The sequence below is a fragment of the Elephas maximus genome, chromosome 6 (genome assembly GCF_024166365.1).
Source record: "Elephas maximus indicus isolate mEleMax1 chromosome 6, mEleMax1 primary haplotype, whole genome shotgun sequence".
NCBI lineage: Eukaryota > Metazoa > Chordata > Mammalia > Proboscidea > Elephantidae > Elephas > Elephas maximus.
In genome coordinates, this window is record NC_064824.1 from 131,886,397 (window position 1) to 131,903,891 (window position 17,495).

At 41.0% G+C, this 17,495-nt stretch overlaps 1 protein-coding gene across 1 annotated transcript in view; it reads right to left on the reverse strand.

Moving 5' to 3' along the window:
* The window catches only part of DNER (delta/notch like EGF repeat containing), a 371,552-nt gene that overhangs the window by 63,776 nt on the left and 290,281 nt on the right, over window positions 1-17,495 (reverse strand). Inside the window, exon 8 of the mRNA XM_049888408.1 lies at window positions 17,110-17,334. Coding sequence (XP_049744365.1) covers window positions 17,110-17,334 — 225 coding nt within the window. The remainder of the gene's footprint in view (window positions 1-17,109; window positions 17,335-17,495) is intronic.

Below are 17,495 nucleotides of genomic sequence, written 5' to 3' on the forward strand. Positions count from 1 at the left end.
TTCTGATTTTGTGCAACAGATTACTTGTGTCATACAAAGGGTTAATATCATAGATGCTTTATGGGTATTTTATCTGAAGGATTACAACCCCTAATCATGTCGCTGATTGCTGAAGGAAACCGTAACAATAATCTACCTCTAACATTGGGGAGACTAAGTAATATTAGAAAAGATCTTTTTAATTAAGGGTTTTGGTGGGGGCAGGGGAGGAGGGCAAGTCTTATACCTACAATCAAGCGCAACCAAACCTACTGCCGTTGAATCAATTCTGATTCATAGCAACCCTACAGGACAGGGTAGAACTGCCCCATAGGGATTCCAAGGCTGTAATCTTTACGGAAGCAGACTGCCACATCTTTCTCCTGCAGAGCAGCTGGTAGGTTCGAATCACAGGCCTTTCAGTTAGCAGACCAGCACTTAACCACTGCATCGCCAGGGCTCCTTTTATAGTCTATAAAGAGATCTTACTAGAAGAGAAGACATTTTAAAAACATAGCAACATAACACGATGAATTGCTAATAAACTGTTTTCAAAAGGTAAATTACACTTTTTAATGTGTAGGACAGAAAATCTTTGGAAAGGTTAAAATCTTGAAATGTCTATAGAATTATTCTATATCTCTTTTATTCATAATTACACATAGTTAGGAAACCCTGGTGGTGTAGTGATTAAGATCTACGGCTTATAACCAAAAGGTCAGCAGTTCGAATCTACCAGGCTCTTCTTGGAAACCCTATGGGGCAATTCTACCCTGTCCTTTAGGGTTGCTATGAGTCGGAATCAACTGGATGACAATGGGTTTGGTTTTTTGGTTTTAACATAGTTAAAAGAAAAATTCTTAGGTATATGACAGAAAAGCCAAAAAAAAAAAAAAAAAAAAAAACCCATTATTCTGAGTTATGTCCTTACAAATAACATTCACTTTCAAAAGTGTTTAAGAAAAAATAAGAATATATACTTCAGATGACACAATCGGGTTGTGATTGTGCTTACGAAGGGCATGAGACAGAACACAACAGTGACGCTGCGTTAGCAAATGCCCCGCCATATATAAAGGCGTTTTGGCCTTAAACATATTCATTATCTGAGGAGCTTTTCTAACCATTTTGATCAAAACATTTCCAAACATCCTCTCTCGGATCTGCTTTCAGAACTACTTTACAAAAAAACAAAAAAATTGGCCTCTTCATAATTTTTTAACTTTGTCTTTTAAGTGCTTTTTTTTATGTTGCTTTTGGACACTATAAGGTCGCTATGAGTCAGAATCGACTCGACAGCACTGGGTTTGGTTTGGTTTGGTTTGGTTTTGGACACTAGAGGGTGGATTCTGCCTCTGGTCTATATCACCTAAAATAAAAACAACAAAAAAAGGTTACTTAGTAGTTTAACAAAAGAGGAACAATGTCTTTTCCAAAAGGAAAGTATATAGGACCCCAGGATACAAATCAATCTGCCCAATTATTTATACTTGAAGAAACACCTTTTCCTTTCATAATAAAATTTAACATTCATATATTTCTTTACAGTTGACAAATTCACCAGTATGTCCTCCAAACATACAGTATCTACAATTAAAATGATCCATTATGGCCTATTTTTCTTACCAACTCTCTATGAAAATTAGTTTTAAGAATACAAATGCTCATAACACCATGATTAAAGCGTCAAGAATCAAGATTAAGTACAATGTCCAGATAATATTTTACAACTTGACTTTAAAGATTATTGGGGTATGGCATGTCTACATACAAACACTAATTCAAACATTTAATAAAATAATCTCATACCCTCAATTGATTATCTAACATGTTGATAAATATACCTAAAAACAACTTAGTTTGTACTTGAGATAGGGAGGTTGATGCGTTTTCAAAAAGAAAACGTAGGCTTAACCCTTCACAGTCCAGAGGATTTTCATTATGGAACGCAGCACGATGGACCCTGGGCCCAGCATGAGCAACAGACGGGCGGCATTAAAGGTTAACATTCTGTTACAGCATCTTAGAGAAAAAAATAAAACCTAGATAATATTTTCATGGAAGTATATATAATAATAAAGAGGAATTTTAAAAGGTTAAAACACAGACAAGTTTTTTAAATATTTAATTCTTTTAAACTTATTTATTCCCACCTGGGAATTTTTTAAAAACACAAGTTCTGAAGCCCCACCTAAACTACAAATAAATAAAAACCATTGCCATCAAGTTGATTCCAACTCACAGCAACCCTTCAGGACAGAGTAAAACTGCCCCATAAAGTTTCCAAGGAGCAGCATGGATTCGAACAGCCAACCTTTTGGTTAGCAGCCTAGCTCTTAACCACTGTGCCAGACTAGCAAAGTACACAAAAGAGAGAGAAGGAAACCAGGACTCCAAGAAGTAACTAGTTTATGGGACTATCCACATGAACAATGGCCTCATCTACCCTGAGGCCAGAAGAACTACATGGTGTCCAGCTACTGCTCCCAGTCATTCTGATCAGGGCCATAATAGATGGATCCAGATAGAATGGGAGAAAAATGTGGAAAGAACCTCAAATTCCTAAAAAAAAAAAAAAAAATAGAATTAACTGCACCGGTTGAGACTAGAGGACTCCCAGGGACTATTGCCCTGAGATTCTCTTAAGACCGTGAACTGAAGCCATCCCCTGAGGTCACCTTTTAGCTGAATAACAGATTGGCTCACAAAATAAAGAATATCACCTGTCAGTACTGCCCTCCCTTAAAAAACTATGTATGCGAGACCAAAGGGTCAATAGTTACTTAAAAAAAAAAAAAAAAAAAGAGAGACGGTAAGGGGGCAGGGAAACTAGAGGACTGGAAACAGAACAACCAGAGCGGAAAGAATGAGAAATGTTCGTGCGTTGTCAAGAATGCAACCAATGAACCAATGTCATTGAACAATTTGTGTAAATGTTGTTGAATGGGAACCTAATCTCCTGTGTAAAACGGTCACCAAAAACACAAAATATCACTTTAAAAAAAAAAAAAAAAAGAATAACAAAGTACGCAACATCTCCCACAACTTCTAATTCTCACAAATGCAGGGAAATAGCAAGAGTCCTCTATAGGAAATGGCAGATATGGCTCCGTTTTGTACTTTAATGGCCATGGCGTCCCCTCAGTATGTAAATACACCAACCACAAACACACAGTTAGAACACGTACCTGTCACCGGTGAATAAACAAACAGTCAAATGTACAGTCAAAAGTTCTATAGAAACAGGCTAAGAGAAACTACACTGCTCTAGGGACTTACTTAAGAGACGAGGGAAATGCAGAGAAATCCCAAACTGACAGCAAATACCAAATGGTAGAAAAAGGAAGGTCATAGGGAAAGTAATAGGATGTGGAAATGGCACAATATTTTTTAATCCCCAGCCATATGACCGGATGTCACATATGTCTAGGCAGAATGAACAGAAACAAGTCTCAACTCAGACTAGCAAGCTCCATTTTTTCCCAATCTCTGATTCAGCTTCCTTCACCCAGGAGAACCACATTCTAGCTGAAAGAAATGCTGTCAGAAAATGGCAGGCACTCCACGGTGATAATTTTTACAAAGCAAAAATTGAGAAACATGATCTGACTGTGTAGTGCTGTTTCTGGTCATAAAAGATGGCCTCACAGATATATAAGGAGCCCTTGGTGGCACAAACAGTTGAGCACTTGGCTGCTAACTGAAAGGTTGACAGTTTGAATTCATCCACTGGGTCCGTGGGAGAAAGACCCGTGATCTGCTTCTGTAAAGATTACAGCCTAGGAAACCCTATGGGGCAGTTCTACGCTGTCACAAGGGGTCACTATGAGTTGGAATTGACAGTACCCAACAACAACATAGATATATAGTTAGGTACCAAAGTATTTGTGTGATGGGAAACAAAATATTGCATTCTGGATTTTTCCAGAAAATCTTAGATGTGTGGAATTTACAATGCAGATCATAGATTTTTCCGTAGGTATTACTTTCCATCTCAGTCACTGGGGGTATTCAAAGGACAACGCAAATATGCAATCCTCTGAACTTCCTATTAGTCACTGCCATTTCTCAAGCAAAGATGCTGAGTCCTAATGACTGTTCAACACCAAAGAAATTTCTTATAGTCATTCATGCACATTTTTAGAAACACGCACTTCCCATTTGGCCCCCATCCCTAAGGGCAATTAACTCAAGGGCTGAAGCTGACTCTTACAGTTATGAGTTCAGCTAAAGAACTTTCTGGAGAAAATGAACCATTTAAACTGTATCTCAAGGCAACTGGATTATAAAGGATGTAACAAAATGCAAATAAATTAGAGTTAGAGCTCAATTATTTGAGCAAATCCTGAATTCTATTTCAATTGCCTCAATTGAACAAATTTTAAGGATGCCGAAAATTAAGATATTTGTTCATTCAGGAGGTCATAAAGCAGTGGAACATCAAAAGTGCATTTTTATTTGGTGACTTCAGATTCTAGGAGAATCTGTACATTCATCATCTAAAGTTGAATATGAAAACTTCCTCAATCTAAAGCTAAGGATGAGTCTCAAACTACACAAAATTTTGAGGTAAGACAATAATTTATCTCCTAGACCTTCCTTTACTCCTCATCACTTGTGCAGGAAAGTTCTATTAAGTGAGGCCTCATTTCTTCTCAAGTCATCAAAGACCTTGCACTGCTATTGGTTTCTCAACTTTCCTCCTACTCAGATCTGCTCTTAAAAAAAAAAAACCAAACCCACTGCTGTCAAATTGATTCTGACTCATAGTGACCCCATACGACAGAGTAGAACTGCCTTACACCCTCCAAAATTACAAATATATATATACACACACACAACACACAAACTCATTCACATTCTTCACATATTTAGGTCTAAGGTGAAGGTAGATTACAAAACAACAAGTCCGCCAATACTTTGCAGCCTCTTCCATTAAGAGATGGAGTCTGTTTTTCCATCTCTTGAATCTGGGCTTAGCCATGTGGCTTACTTGTGCCAATGGGACATTAGCAAACATAGCACAAGAGGAAGCTTTGTAAGCATTTGTGCTTTGGGGCTTGCCCTCTCTTGCTGTTTTAGGAACCCAGCAGCCATATGAAGATGCCCAGACTGGCCTACTGGATAATAAGAGACTTGTGGCTCAGTCTCCCGCCACCCCAGGAAATTGCCAGACATTGAGTGAGGCCATCCAGGACTAGCTAGCCCTCAGCTGACTTGACAGACAACCACGACAGCATGCTTGAACACGGCCAACCCCACATGGGGCACATCCCAACTAAGCCCTGCCCTACTGTCAGCCTGCAGAGCTAGAAGCAAGGAATGGTGGTTGTTTTAAGCAATGAAGTGTTGGAGTGCCTTCTTACATTGCAATAACTAACTGACCCAAAGGTCTAATTACCAGGGATAACGCCTTTATTTAAAGGAATAAAACCATAGAGATAGACTTCTAGACATTAGATAAGTGATAGCAAACGTATTTTTAGGGGGTAGAGGATGAGGGGAATCTTCCCCAAATCACACCACTAGACACAACATACATCTTAGTCTAGACCTCCTTTCAGTGGGGTTTATCCAACCCCAAAACAACACTTTACTACAGAATTAGACTCGGGGCACTGACTTTGATCTGTACCGTCAGAACCACCTGGTAGATAAAAATGAAACACTATCCTGGTAATCATCAAGGCATCATGAAGGCTGTAGGCTAAACAGCTAAAGATCTGTCTAGGCAACTCCTACAAAGCCAAATGGCATTCCGAACGGAGCTCTGTGGCACTGTGTGAGCAAGTACTTGGGTGAGAGGGAAGAGGACATGCTGCACTGCGAGATCAGTAACTGTTCTGAGTTGACAATGTGCTGGGATAAAAAAAAAAAATAAGGAGCTCATGTTAGTCAGCTTCAGGCTCTGAATCTTCATGGAAAGGAAGCAGTCTTGTAATAACTGCCAGTGAATGCGGCAACTTTTCATAACTGAAAATCAATGGACGTGATCAAAAACCAATGAAGAAGTTCAGGGCATTGTCCCCAGGTTTTTAAACAAATCCCAATCAGTGAAGAATTAAAAAGCACGTTGAAGGCTAGAAGGCCCTGCAAAAAAGCAGGACATGCAGACAAATCTCCTTTGTGGTTGTCTAGTTGGAACTCAGGATGTAGGCTGCCATAAGTTTTCAAATATCTCAGATATCACCTATAATGGAACACTGGTATACTGTTTCATACCCTGGAGTTCTGAGGCCCAGCGGACCCACCATTATGGACAGTGATTATAGATTGCTTCTCCTGAGCCTGTCTGGGAAGGCATGATACTGGAAGTACAGGACATCAAAACTATCTCGTGACAGAGAACTAAAAAAACAAAAGTCAAAACATTAAGAAGAAAGAACATTTCAGGGACTACGGTATCACCAGAGCGAGGTGAAAAGAAATAGCATCAGAGGAGTCCATGGCATACAATAATCAACACAGGAGGCTTTCAGACATTCAGGTGGCTAAGAAAAAAAGGTGGAACTTCTGCTAGGCACTGGGGACCTCCAAAAACAAGCAGCACAACCCAAAAGTAGCTGCCCAAGCTGAAGAGTGACACACCTGTCATGTTGCTATGCTTGCACTTCTCGTTTGAGTCATAGGCACAGCGGTTTCTTTAATTATGTATGCCCTGCAGGTATCAGGTCCACTGAAAGCATACGTTTCAGTCACAGGTAGCCCTCAGCACCAATTATAAGGCTGTGGATTGCTGGATCTGCAGAGTGTAACAAAGGTGAAAGAAGGGGCCAGTCTACCTATCAACAGCTCAATTCCCTTGGGTGTCAGATTTGTGCTTCTCTGTGCTGGGACTTGAGAAACTTCTCTTGGTCCAGAGTCTCTCACTGGGCCACAGTCAAGGTCATGTCTGAAGCATATCTTTGAGATGTTCACTTAGAGATCCATCTCAGGAGCTGTGCTGAGTTAAGGGGAGTCTAGCAGCTAATTCTTGTGATTGGCTCAAAATAAGAACAAGCACCCAGATTTGCACCTAATTTGGGGCCAGAACTAGGCTTCTGCTAAATCCAGCCTATTGGTCAAGAGCAGGAGCTTTGATGGTAAACAAAAGTAGGTTAAAGGTGGGGCTCTATCATTTCCACCTCCTGTTATTTACACTTAAGCCTTCTTAGTTCCTCACTCTTAAATGAAAGAATAGAATACTATAACCTAAGGTTAAAATAGGAGACAATGTTTGTCAAGAGTTTGGCACAGAGTTTAGACAGTAGAATGGTCTCAACAGATGGACGCTACTGGGCAAAGTCAGGGTAGATGAACTGCATTTGCCTGAGCCAATGGAGCTGAATCAATGTGGCTGATGAATCGATTTAATGTGTTACTTTGAAATGGCTATCGAGACAACCACCACTTAGCAAATCTGGCTAAGTGTCTCGTTTTCCACTTATTTACTGCTGGTGAGTCAACATCACAGTTCAACCCCATTTCCTGTTTACTCTGAGGTCATGGAGACCAGTGGTCACCATTACACGCTCTGAAGCCCAATTGCCCAGGCTCAAACCCCAGCTTTGTCCTTAACTAGCTTTGCGGCTGTGGGCAAAGAAATGACATTGTTGACCATGGACCCCATTTCATAAGGATTGTGGGGATTCAAGAAGGCATTTCATGTAAAGGGCTTTGCCCAGCACCTGGCATTTAAAAATGTTTATCGCTACAGTTACAGAGTCAGAGTCAGGGCAATAAGCAATCCGAAAATCCTGTTAAGAAGTTAGACACGTATCCATTATTAAAGAATTCCCACTATGAGCATGAGATTTCTTCCTACCTCTAGTCCATCTCTAATCTTGAACCTAATATGAGAAGAATCAGAGTACAGATTTAGTAATTTCCTCAGTGGTCTTCCCCAGGAAAAGTAATACATGACATTTGTACTACTCTTCCATTATCTTCTGGATTACAAAGTAGATCAGCACATATGTCTCATTTGAGCTTCCCAGGAGTTAAGTTCATCTCCATTTTAAAGAAGCAGAAACTAAGGCTGACAGAGGCCAATAGCACAGCTGTTTGGTGATAAAGCTGGAACTCAAACTCGGTTCTTCTTAAGTCTAAGCCAGGCTCCTTTCCATTACACCAAGTAAGACAGGCAAGGCATTGAGAATTGCAGTCCTAAATTCCAGATCCCCAGACATTCCAGCAAGCCCAAAACTATTAGCCATCAGATCATAATAATTTCCAGACACAGAACGAAATATGAGTCAATGGCTCAATTACAAAATAGTTTTAGATACACTCCCATCCGACCTCCATGGCCATAAGCCTGACGGGAATTTCCTAAAATTATGTGCTGGCAATGCTGCAAATAGAGCCATCCTCAGCAATGAACCGATTAGTGACCTAAGCTATGAGCAGCTGCCATTTCTAGCTTTCATTCCAGGTAAGATGATGCAAACAGATTTCTGCTGTCCTCACAGACTGTGTTAACTCATACTGCTAGTAAATAAACATCATGTCTTTTCAGTATTAGTTCAGCTCTGAACTAGTTTTGAACTATGAGATTTCTGAGGGAGCTGGGGAGCGGTGTGCACAGAAATCCCTTGTGATTAAAGGTCAGCTCATTAACACTTTTACATATGGATTAGCCACTGAAAGTGAGGTTAAAAATCAGCCTTGTGAATGTTTTTAAAATCAGGAATCTCATAAAAAGTCCATATGGTCTACCAGCAACTGCCCTCCACCCATTACCAATGTCCTTCCTCCATTTGTAGATTACTAGCCTAAAGAAGGCAAATATCACGAATTCTCCCTGAACTGACAGAAAAATTATAACCAAAACAAAATGGCAGTGAAGTACGGCCATGACGGCATTTTGAAACACCATTATGACAGGTCCCGCAGGGTCTGACAGTGGGTAAGTCTGGCTTAGCTCCTCACTAAGTCCCCTGCTCCTACACTCCTAACTAGGCTCTCTCACTCCTTCTCTCTCCCCTCACGCCAACTAACCTCCACAGCACTGGCCTCTCCCAGTAACCCTTCTAACTCAATGATGGCCACTCTACTGTCTTCTGCTGCTGCTTCTACCTCCCACCTCAGCACAAGAACTCTCCAACACTCTCCCCAGTTATCGTCCTTTCTTTCTATACTCTCATCCACATCTATCTTAATAGTTCCTTTGGCTTGGCTTTCTTTAGCACCTGTCTTGGGCTGGGTTCTCTAGAGAAGCAAAACGAGTGAAACGTATATCTATCTGTCTGTCTGTCTATCTATCATCTATTTATCTATCTATCTATATACATATATATATACACCAAATCAACTTGACAGCAAGGAGTTTATATACATACATATACATATATACGGATACATATATGTAAAAAAACCAAACCAAATTCATTGCCGTCAAGTTGATTCTGATTCATAGCGACCCTATAGGACAGAGCAGAACTGCCCCATAGGGTTTCCAAGGAGTGTCTGGTGGATTCCAACTGCCGACCTTCTGGTTAGCAGCCGTAGATCTTAACTGCTACACCACCAGGGTTTCCATATATATATATACATGTACATATATATACATACATAGCAAGAGAGAGAGATTTATTCCAAGGAAATGGGTTAATGCAGCTCCCAGATGTCAGGGCTGCCTTTCTCTTCCTCAGTTCTTAGTGTCATTGTGATGTCAATGTAGAGATTAAACTTATTCTCAGGTACAGTACCAATGATAAAGGGTGAGGCAAACCTCCCTTACTACAGCAGCAGCTAGATAGACAAGATTCTATTAGGAATCCAGGCGGGGAGGGTAGGTATCATATTTTGGAATACAGCAAAGGAAGGGTATGATAACTGGCCTAGGGGCCAGGAAAAGGAGCTGATATATTCTAGACAAGCTAAAATTATCAAGAATAGTATGATGTGCAGGTCAGGAAACTCCCATAGCAGGTTAAACACCATCCTCGTGAACCAGGCAAAGTTTTCTGGTGAATAAGAGATGAATGGTTGTCCACTGGACCTATCCAATCATCTAAATGCAATTAGACGTTCATTAGCAAGCTAAGTGTCTTTGTATTTTTGTGGGTACACTTATTTCTTTATTACTGTTCAATTGATATTAAAATCCTGACCACTGAGTTCTGTCTCTGAGATTCTGCTTCCAGCAGAGTGTGAATATTGCAAAGTCAGAGTTTAATAGAAGGAAGTAGTGCCAGCTGCATATTTCAGCTCATGTTGTTGGTGTTGTTGTTAGTTGCCATCAAGTCAATTCCAACTCATGGCGGCTGCATGTGTTAGAATAGAGCTGCTCCATTGAGTTTTCTTGGCTGTAATCTTAATGGAAACAGATCGCCAGGTCTTTTCTTCCGTGGTACTGCAGGGTGGATTTAAACCACCAACCTTTATGTTAACAGTCGAGCACAAACCATTTGCACCAGTGGGGACCCAATGTCAGGTCAGACAGACCGGAAATACAGACCACATACCGGTTGTATGTAGACGACAGAAAAAGCAGTACCTAAAATTCCTATAGATATAATTTCCTTGGAAAAATTTCACTTGGAAAAAGCCTAAACTTCATTTACTTTACAGTCTATGATATTATCTGAATGATCTCATTGAGTTACCAGCCCTTTGGTGAAGAAGAATAGGCAACTTGGTCGGCAACTCATTGCAGGTCTAGTCTGTGACCTCAGCTGCAGTTGAACTCACAACTGTCTAAGATGTTGTTCATGAATATCAAACCTGATATACGTATTTACATGTAAAAATCCTCTAGTGCCTTATAGTTTACATACCTTAATTGAGGGCCATTCCGTAATGGCAGCATTAACTCAATTCAGGGAATGAGCTTAGCATGCATAATAACTCACGTGCAGTAGGTAGGGCCCAAGACCAGGGAACTCAGGCAAACCAATTCCCTTCTCACCAGGAATTCCTTCCGGTATCAGTCATCTACAGCATTCATTCTCCAAACGGCCATCTCCGGATGCCACCATCTTACTGAGGATACATGAAATCTCAGGGCTCCCACATGCGAAGGTGCTGGCACACCCCCCGGGGTGAGTTCTGCCTCACTGTGGCCCTGTTACCCAGAAAAGCCTGCAGCACCTCTGAGCTCTCAGTTTCTCCAGTCTTTGGGAGATTTCAATTTGCAAGTTTTTTAGAGAATGCGCGGCCTATCACTTAACGCAGTTAGTGGAAAATAACATTTCAGTGATTACTCAGGGCCGACATTTTATTATTTAATATTAAAATCCCATCAGAAATCCCCTGTCTGATAAACTAAAAATGAGGTTTGAAAATAAGCACCTGGCAAATCTGATTTGCAGTAATCATAGTGGCGTTTTGTCAGGTGGGAAATAATTACCAGCCTGACGTGACTTCAATCTGCTGCCATTTTATGCAATGGGATCTGTTCCCTCCCTATAGAGATGACCAGGCTTGCTGCTCTTCAGCTAGATACCCAATTTCACCTGTTCTCATGACAGTCTTCTATTATGCAAACTAGCAGTAAAGCAATTACATGCTCCAAAAGATGAAGACTAGAATTTTCCATTTGAAGGCGTGTCATTTTTACCTCTTAAAATGTAAATTCTAACCAGATGTTAAGGAGTTTTTTTTATGTCACACAATGTCACCTAATGATCTGAGGACGCACCCTCTCAGAGAGCAATGCTGTCTCCCCAGTTCTATGAGGAAGCAATGACAGAATTCCGAGGCTCTACCCCAGGAGACTGCCCAGTAAACGAAGGTCTCGTAGGATGGATCACAAGTTTCTCCAGGTTTTTCAAGGCTGCTTGATAATTTGCTGTGGTCAGTGCTCAAGCAAGATTGTAGGCTATTACCAAGTTCAGTGCTCTAAATGGACATGAATGAAGTTGTAGCAGAGGACAGAGGATGGGAAAGGTGGAAATTAAATAGGAGATATTCCACCCCTACGTGACTTGACAGCAGCGCGAGGTGGGGGGTAACGTGGCTTGAGGAGACCTGTGTGAGCTCCATGGATGGAAGGAAAGATGAACAGCTTTGATTACTCCATGCCAGGAAATGTGCCACATACCTTCCCATTTAATGTCCTCACACACGACCCTCATCTGTCTTTAACAGATGAGGAAACCGAGGCCCAGATGTCCTGTAAATTTCCTCTGATCATACAGTTAATAAGTTTAAAAAAAAAAAAAATGAAACTAGTTGTCATCAAGTTGATTCCAACTAATGGAAACCCCACATGTGTCAGAGTAAAACTGTGCTTCACAGGGTTTTCAATGGCTGTTATCTTTCACAAGTAGATCGACAGACATTTCTTCCAGAACGCCAACCTTTGTGTTAGTAGTGGAGTGCTTAACCATTTGTATCATGCAGGAAGTCCAAGTTGGGGTCTCCTTAATATAGTCATTCTACTACTATCTGCTATGTGTCCCAGTGTGGAAACAGAAACTCTAGGCAGGCCATTTTCTATTTAGGACCACGTATAGGGTCACTATGAGTCAGAATCGACTTGGCGGCAACAAGTTTAGTTTGGGTTTTTTTTTTTCCTCAAGGAGCCCTGGCGGTGCACTAGTTTAATGTTCAGCTGCTAACCAAACGGCCAATAGTTTGAACCCACCATGTGCTCCATGGCGGAAAGATGTGGCAGCCTGCTCCCGTGAAGACTACAGCCTTGGGGACCCTATGGGGCAGTTCTTATAGGGTTGCTACGAGTCAGAATTGACTTGATGGCAACAGATTTGGAAGCTTCCTCACACAGGTTGAAATATTTTACTTAGTATTATTAAAAAGAAGCACTTAGCTTTAAATTTAGAGTTTTAAAAATACATTAATTAAATATAAGGAAACATTTACTGTAGTCAAGAAAGGAAGTTAGAGTAGAAGGGAAGCAGGAACTGTAGGTGTTTTCCAGTCTTATAATATCTGAGTCTTCTTTTACAGGGCTTTGCCTTGGGAAATCGACCTCTCAGGAGACAGGTAATGAAGTATTGGGAAAGGTCATGACAAGAAGATTGTGCTGCTGAGAGGATTTATCCTATGAGTGATAATAGCTAGAGCAGCACTTTGGAAACCATGTGCTCATAAGTCCTGACCTGAATAAGACCTTGACCCCCTCCCCCCCAGCACAGTTGCAGCTTGCTTAGGCTGCAAACACACCATGGTCTTAGTGGTCTGCCCTTCCAATAGGTAAGGTCACATACCTGCATGGCCTCTGCACTCAAAATGCTCAGCTTCACAGCACACACACTGCGAAACACATGGAAGAAAACGGGTCCCACGGGGTAGCTAGTCCTCTGCCCACCATGGCTCTGACAGGAGAGGGTGGGTGTCAACCCAGAAAAGTATCTCCATGTCAGATACTGAATCAGAGGAACTTTTTTACCTCTAGGTTTATAAAAAACCTCAAACTGTCACCAAGCAGATAAAATAACCCCATATTCTCTGGATTTCAGGGCAGAGGGGAAAGAGCAAAATATCAATCCCAAGATTCCTTAGAAAACCAAAAAAGCAAGAGTCTATATGAAATAGTCTTCAAATGCTTAGTTTTATTTCCCTATAACTCCAATTAAGTGCCAATTTCTCCTCAGAAACCATGGATACCCACAGGTATGGGGATGACATATTTTAAGAGCTGAAAGAAAGAAAAAAAAAACTATCAATGAAGAATTCTATATCTGTCAAAACTGACCTTCAAAAATGAAGGTGACTGGCATAACTGAATATTCATCTGCAAAAAAATGAAACAAGACCCATACCTCACACCATAAACAAAAACTAATTCAAAATGGATCAAAGACCTAAATAGAAATTCTAAAACGATAAAGATCACGGAAGAAAAGATAGCGACAACACTAGGAGGCCCAATACATGGCATAAGCAGAATACAAACCATAACTAACAATGCACAAACACCAGAAGAGTAATTAGATAACTGGGAGCTTCTAAAAATCAAACACTTCTGCTCATCAAAAGACTTCACCAAAAGAGTAAAAAGACAACTTACGGACTTGGAAAAAATTTTTGGCTATGACAAATCTGATCAGGGTCTAATCTCTAAAATCTCTAAAATACTGCAAAACCTCAACAACAAAAAGACAAATAACTAAAAAATGGGCAAAGGATATGAACAGGCACTTAACCAAAGAAGACATTCAGGTGGCTAACAGATGCATGAGGAAACGCTCATGATCATTAGCCATTAAAAAAAAACCCACTGCCGTTGAGTCGATTCGGACTCATAGCGATCCTATAAGACAGAGTAGAACTGCCCCATAGAGTTTCCAAGGAGCCCCTGGAGGATTTGAACCGCCAACCTCTTGGTTAGCAGCTGTAGCACTTAACCACTATGCCACCAGTGTTTCCTATTAGCCATTAGAGAAATGCAAATCAAAACTACAATGAGATATCACCTCACCCCAACAAGGCTAGCATTCATCCAAAAAACACAAAATAATAAATGTTGGGGAGGTTGTGGAGAGACCAGAGCACTTATACACTGCTGGTGGGAATGTAAAATGGTACAACCACTTTGGAAATTGATTTGGTGCTTCCTTTAAAAGCTAGAAATAGAAGTACCATATGATCCAGCAATACCACTCCTTGGAACATATCCTAAAGAAATAAGAGCCAGCACACAAATAGATATATGCACACCCATGTTCACTGCAACACTGCTCACAAGAACAAAAAGATGGAAACAACCTAGGTGCCCATCGACGGATGAATGGATAAACAAATTACGGTATATTCACACAATGGAATACTATGCAACCATAAAGAATAACAATGAATCAGGGAAAACATAACATGGATGAATCTGGAAGGCATTATGCTGAGTGAAATTAATCAATTGCAAAAGGACAAATATTGCATGAGGCCACTATTTTAAGAACTCAAAATAAGGTTTAAACACAGAAGAAAACATTCTTTGATGGTTACGAGGGTGGGGAAGGAGAGAGAGGGGAATTCACTAAGTAGAGAAGACATGAATTATCTTAGGTGAAGAGAAGGACAACACACAATACAGGAGAAGTCAGCACAACTGGACTAAACCAAAAGCTAAGAAGTTTCCTGAATACACTTCAAAGGATAGTGTAGCAGGCGCAGGGGTCTGGTGTTTCAGGGACATCTAGGTCAATTGGCATAACAAAGTTTACTAAGAAAATGTTCTGCATTCTGCTTTGGTGAGTGCCATCTGGGGTCTTAAAAGTTAGTTAGCAGCCATCTATCTAAGACGCATCAATTGGTCCCAACCCACCTGGAGCAAAGGAGATGAAGCACACCAAAGACACAAGGAAAACATTAGCCCAAGAGACAGAAAGGGCCACATAAACCAGAGACTCCATCAGCCTGAGACCAGAAGAACTAGATGGTGCCTGGCTACCACCAATGACTGCCCGCCCTGACAGGGAACACAACGGACAGTCCCTGATGGGGCAGGAGAAAATTGGGGTGCAGAACTCAAATTCTAGTAAAAAGGCCAGACTTAATGGTCTTACTGAGACTGGAGGGACCCCAGAAGACATGGCCCCTGAACTCTTTGTTACCCCAAAACTAAAACTATTTCTGAAGTCAACTCTTCAGACAAAGATTAGACTGGACTATAAGACGTAAAATGACACTCATTAAGAGTGTGCTTCTTAGTTCAAGCAGATACATGAGATTAAATGGGCTGCTCCTGAACAGAGGTGAGATGAGAAGGTAGAAATGGACAGGAGCTGGATGAATTGACATGGGAAATCTGGGGTGGAAAGGAGGAATGTGCTGTCACATTGTAGGGAGAGCAACTAGGGTCACATAACAATGTGTGTATAAATTTTTGTATGAGAAACTAACTTGAACTGTAAACTTTCACTTAAAGCACAATTAAAAAAAAATTAGGGTGAAATTAAGACATTCCCAGATAAACAAAAGCTAAGGGAGTTCATTACCACAAGAGCTGCCCTACGAGAAATAGCAAAGGCAGTTCTTTAGATGGAAAAACAGGGCACCAGATTGCAGCAACTCAAAGCTGTATGAAGAAATAGAGGTTTTCAGTAAAGATGAGAGAGGCAGAAAGGAGAAATAATGTACTATTGCAAAGGCCATGAAAGTGATGTCATGGGTGATTGTTGGAACTCAGACATGAGAAAGCTTATCCAGCCCCAGAAGTGGAAATTGCTAGGTGAGATGGGGCGAAAGGAGATCAAGAAGGCATTTGAGGCAGAGGACAATGCATGTATAGAGCAGGACTCAAGCAAAACCATGATATCGGTAGACACGCTGACCAGCCAGGGGACACAAAGCTGGAGAGCCTTCTGAAGAGCTAGCTCGTGCAAGAATGGAGACACGGGCAGGAGAGAATATAAAGAGCTCCCACCTGCATTTTTTTCAGACCATAGCAGAAGGTTGTGCAGACAGAAATGTTAACTAGTAATCACTCTGACTCCTGGATATCAAAACTTTCATAATAAAAATGTTTTACAAATGCTGAAGACATTTGGAAAATATGAGTGAACTTTTCAACATTTACACAGGGAGTCAGAGGTCTTACACCACACAAAACACAGAGTATATGCACAGAGTAATCACATTAACAGACAACAAAATTCTGAATGGATAGCATTATGCTTTTCATGCTATCAGAATGGAAGAATATATTCCGTTCACTAAAGAACACAGTACGAAAAGATACGTGACTCAGTAAAAGTTGGAAGAGCCTCTGGCAAATTGTTAGAAACTAATTAACCTGTTATTACTTTTTTTTTAAGATTAAGCCTGGCTTTACTTCTCTTCATTTTACTTTCTTGTATTTTCCATTTTTTCTATGATAAATGTGACTTTCTCTCAGAAAGGGGAAATAGCATTAAAAAAGACAAAAACAAAAGCAAAGCCATTGCTGATGGGTTAATTCCGACTCATAGTGACCCTGTAGGACAGAGTAGAACTGCCCCATAGAGTGCCCAAGGAACGCCTGGTGGACTTGCACTGCCATCTTTTTTGGTTAGCCCCCATGGCTCTTAACCACCCTGCCAAAAATAAGCCTAAAGAGAAACTGTGTCCTGAATTAGAGGGGTTTTCGTGTATTTATAAATATACTACATTCAGCAGGCCAACATTTGTTCAGATACGGGAAAAAAATTAAAGCTCTTTGAGCTTGGGGAAAGAAACGATTTGCAGTCCTGGGAGGGTACCAACCTGGATCGCAGAGGCATTTGTAGCTGGTGCCCACGCTGCGGCACGTGCCATGAGCACAGGGGCTGAGGGCGCAGAAGTCAACCAGCTGGCTGCAGGCTGGCCCTGTGAAGCCAGGGCTGCAGCTGCAGCTGAAGTGCACTCCGTCCACATGGCACGTCCCGTTGTTCTGACAAGGAAACGAGGCGCAGGGGTCCACCTTCTCTTCACAGGTAGATCCCAAGTATCCTAGGAGAATATACACAGGGGGTTTAAAAATCAAAATGTGTTTTCACATAACAACTAATGAAGCGAATCCACAGTTCTTATCAGTTCTCCACTGTGAAGGAATTAACTAATTAATTCATTAGTATAGTTTCCAGATTCACATCCCAACAAGCGTGGGGACA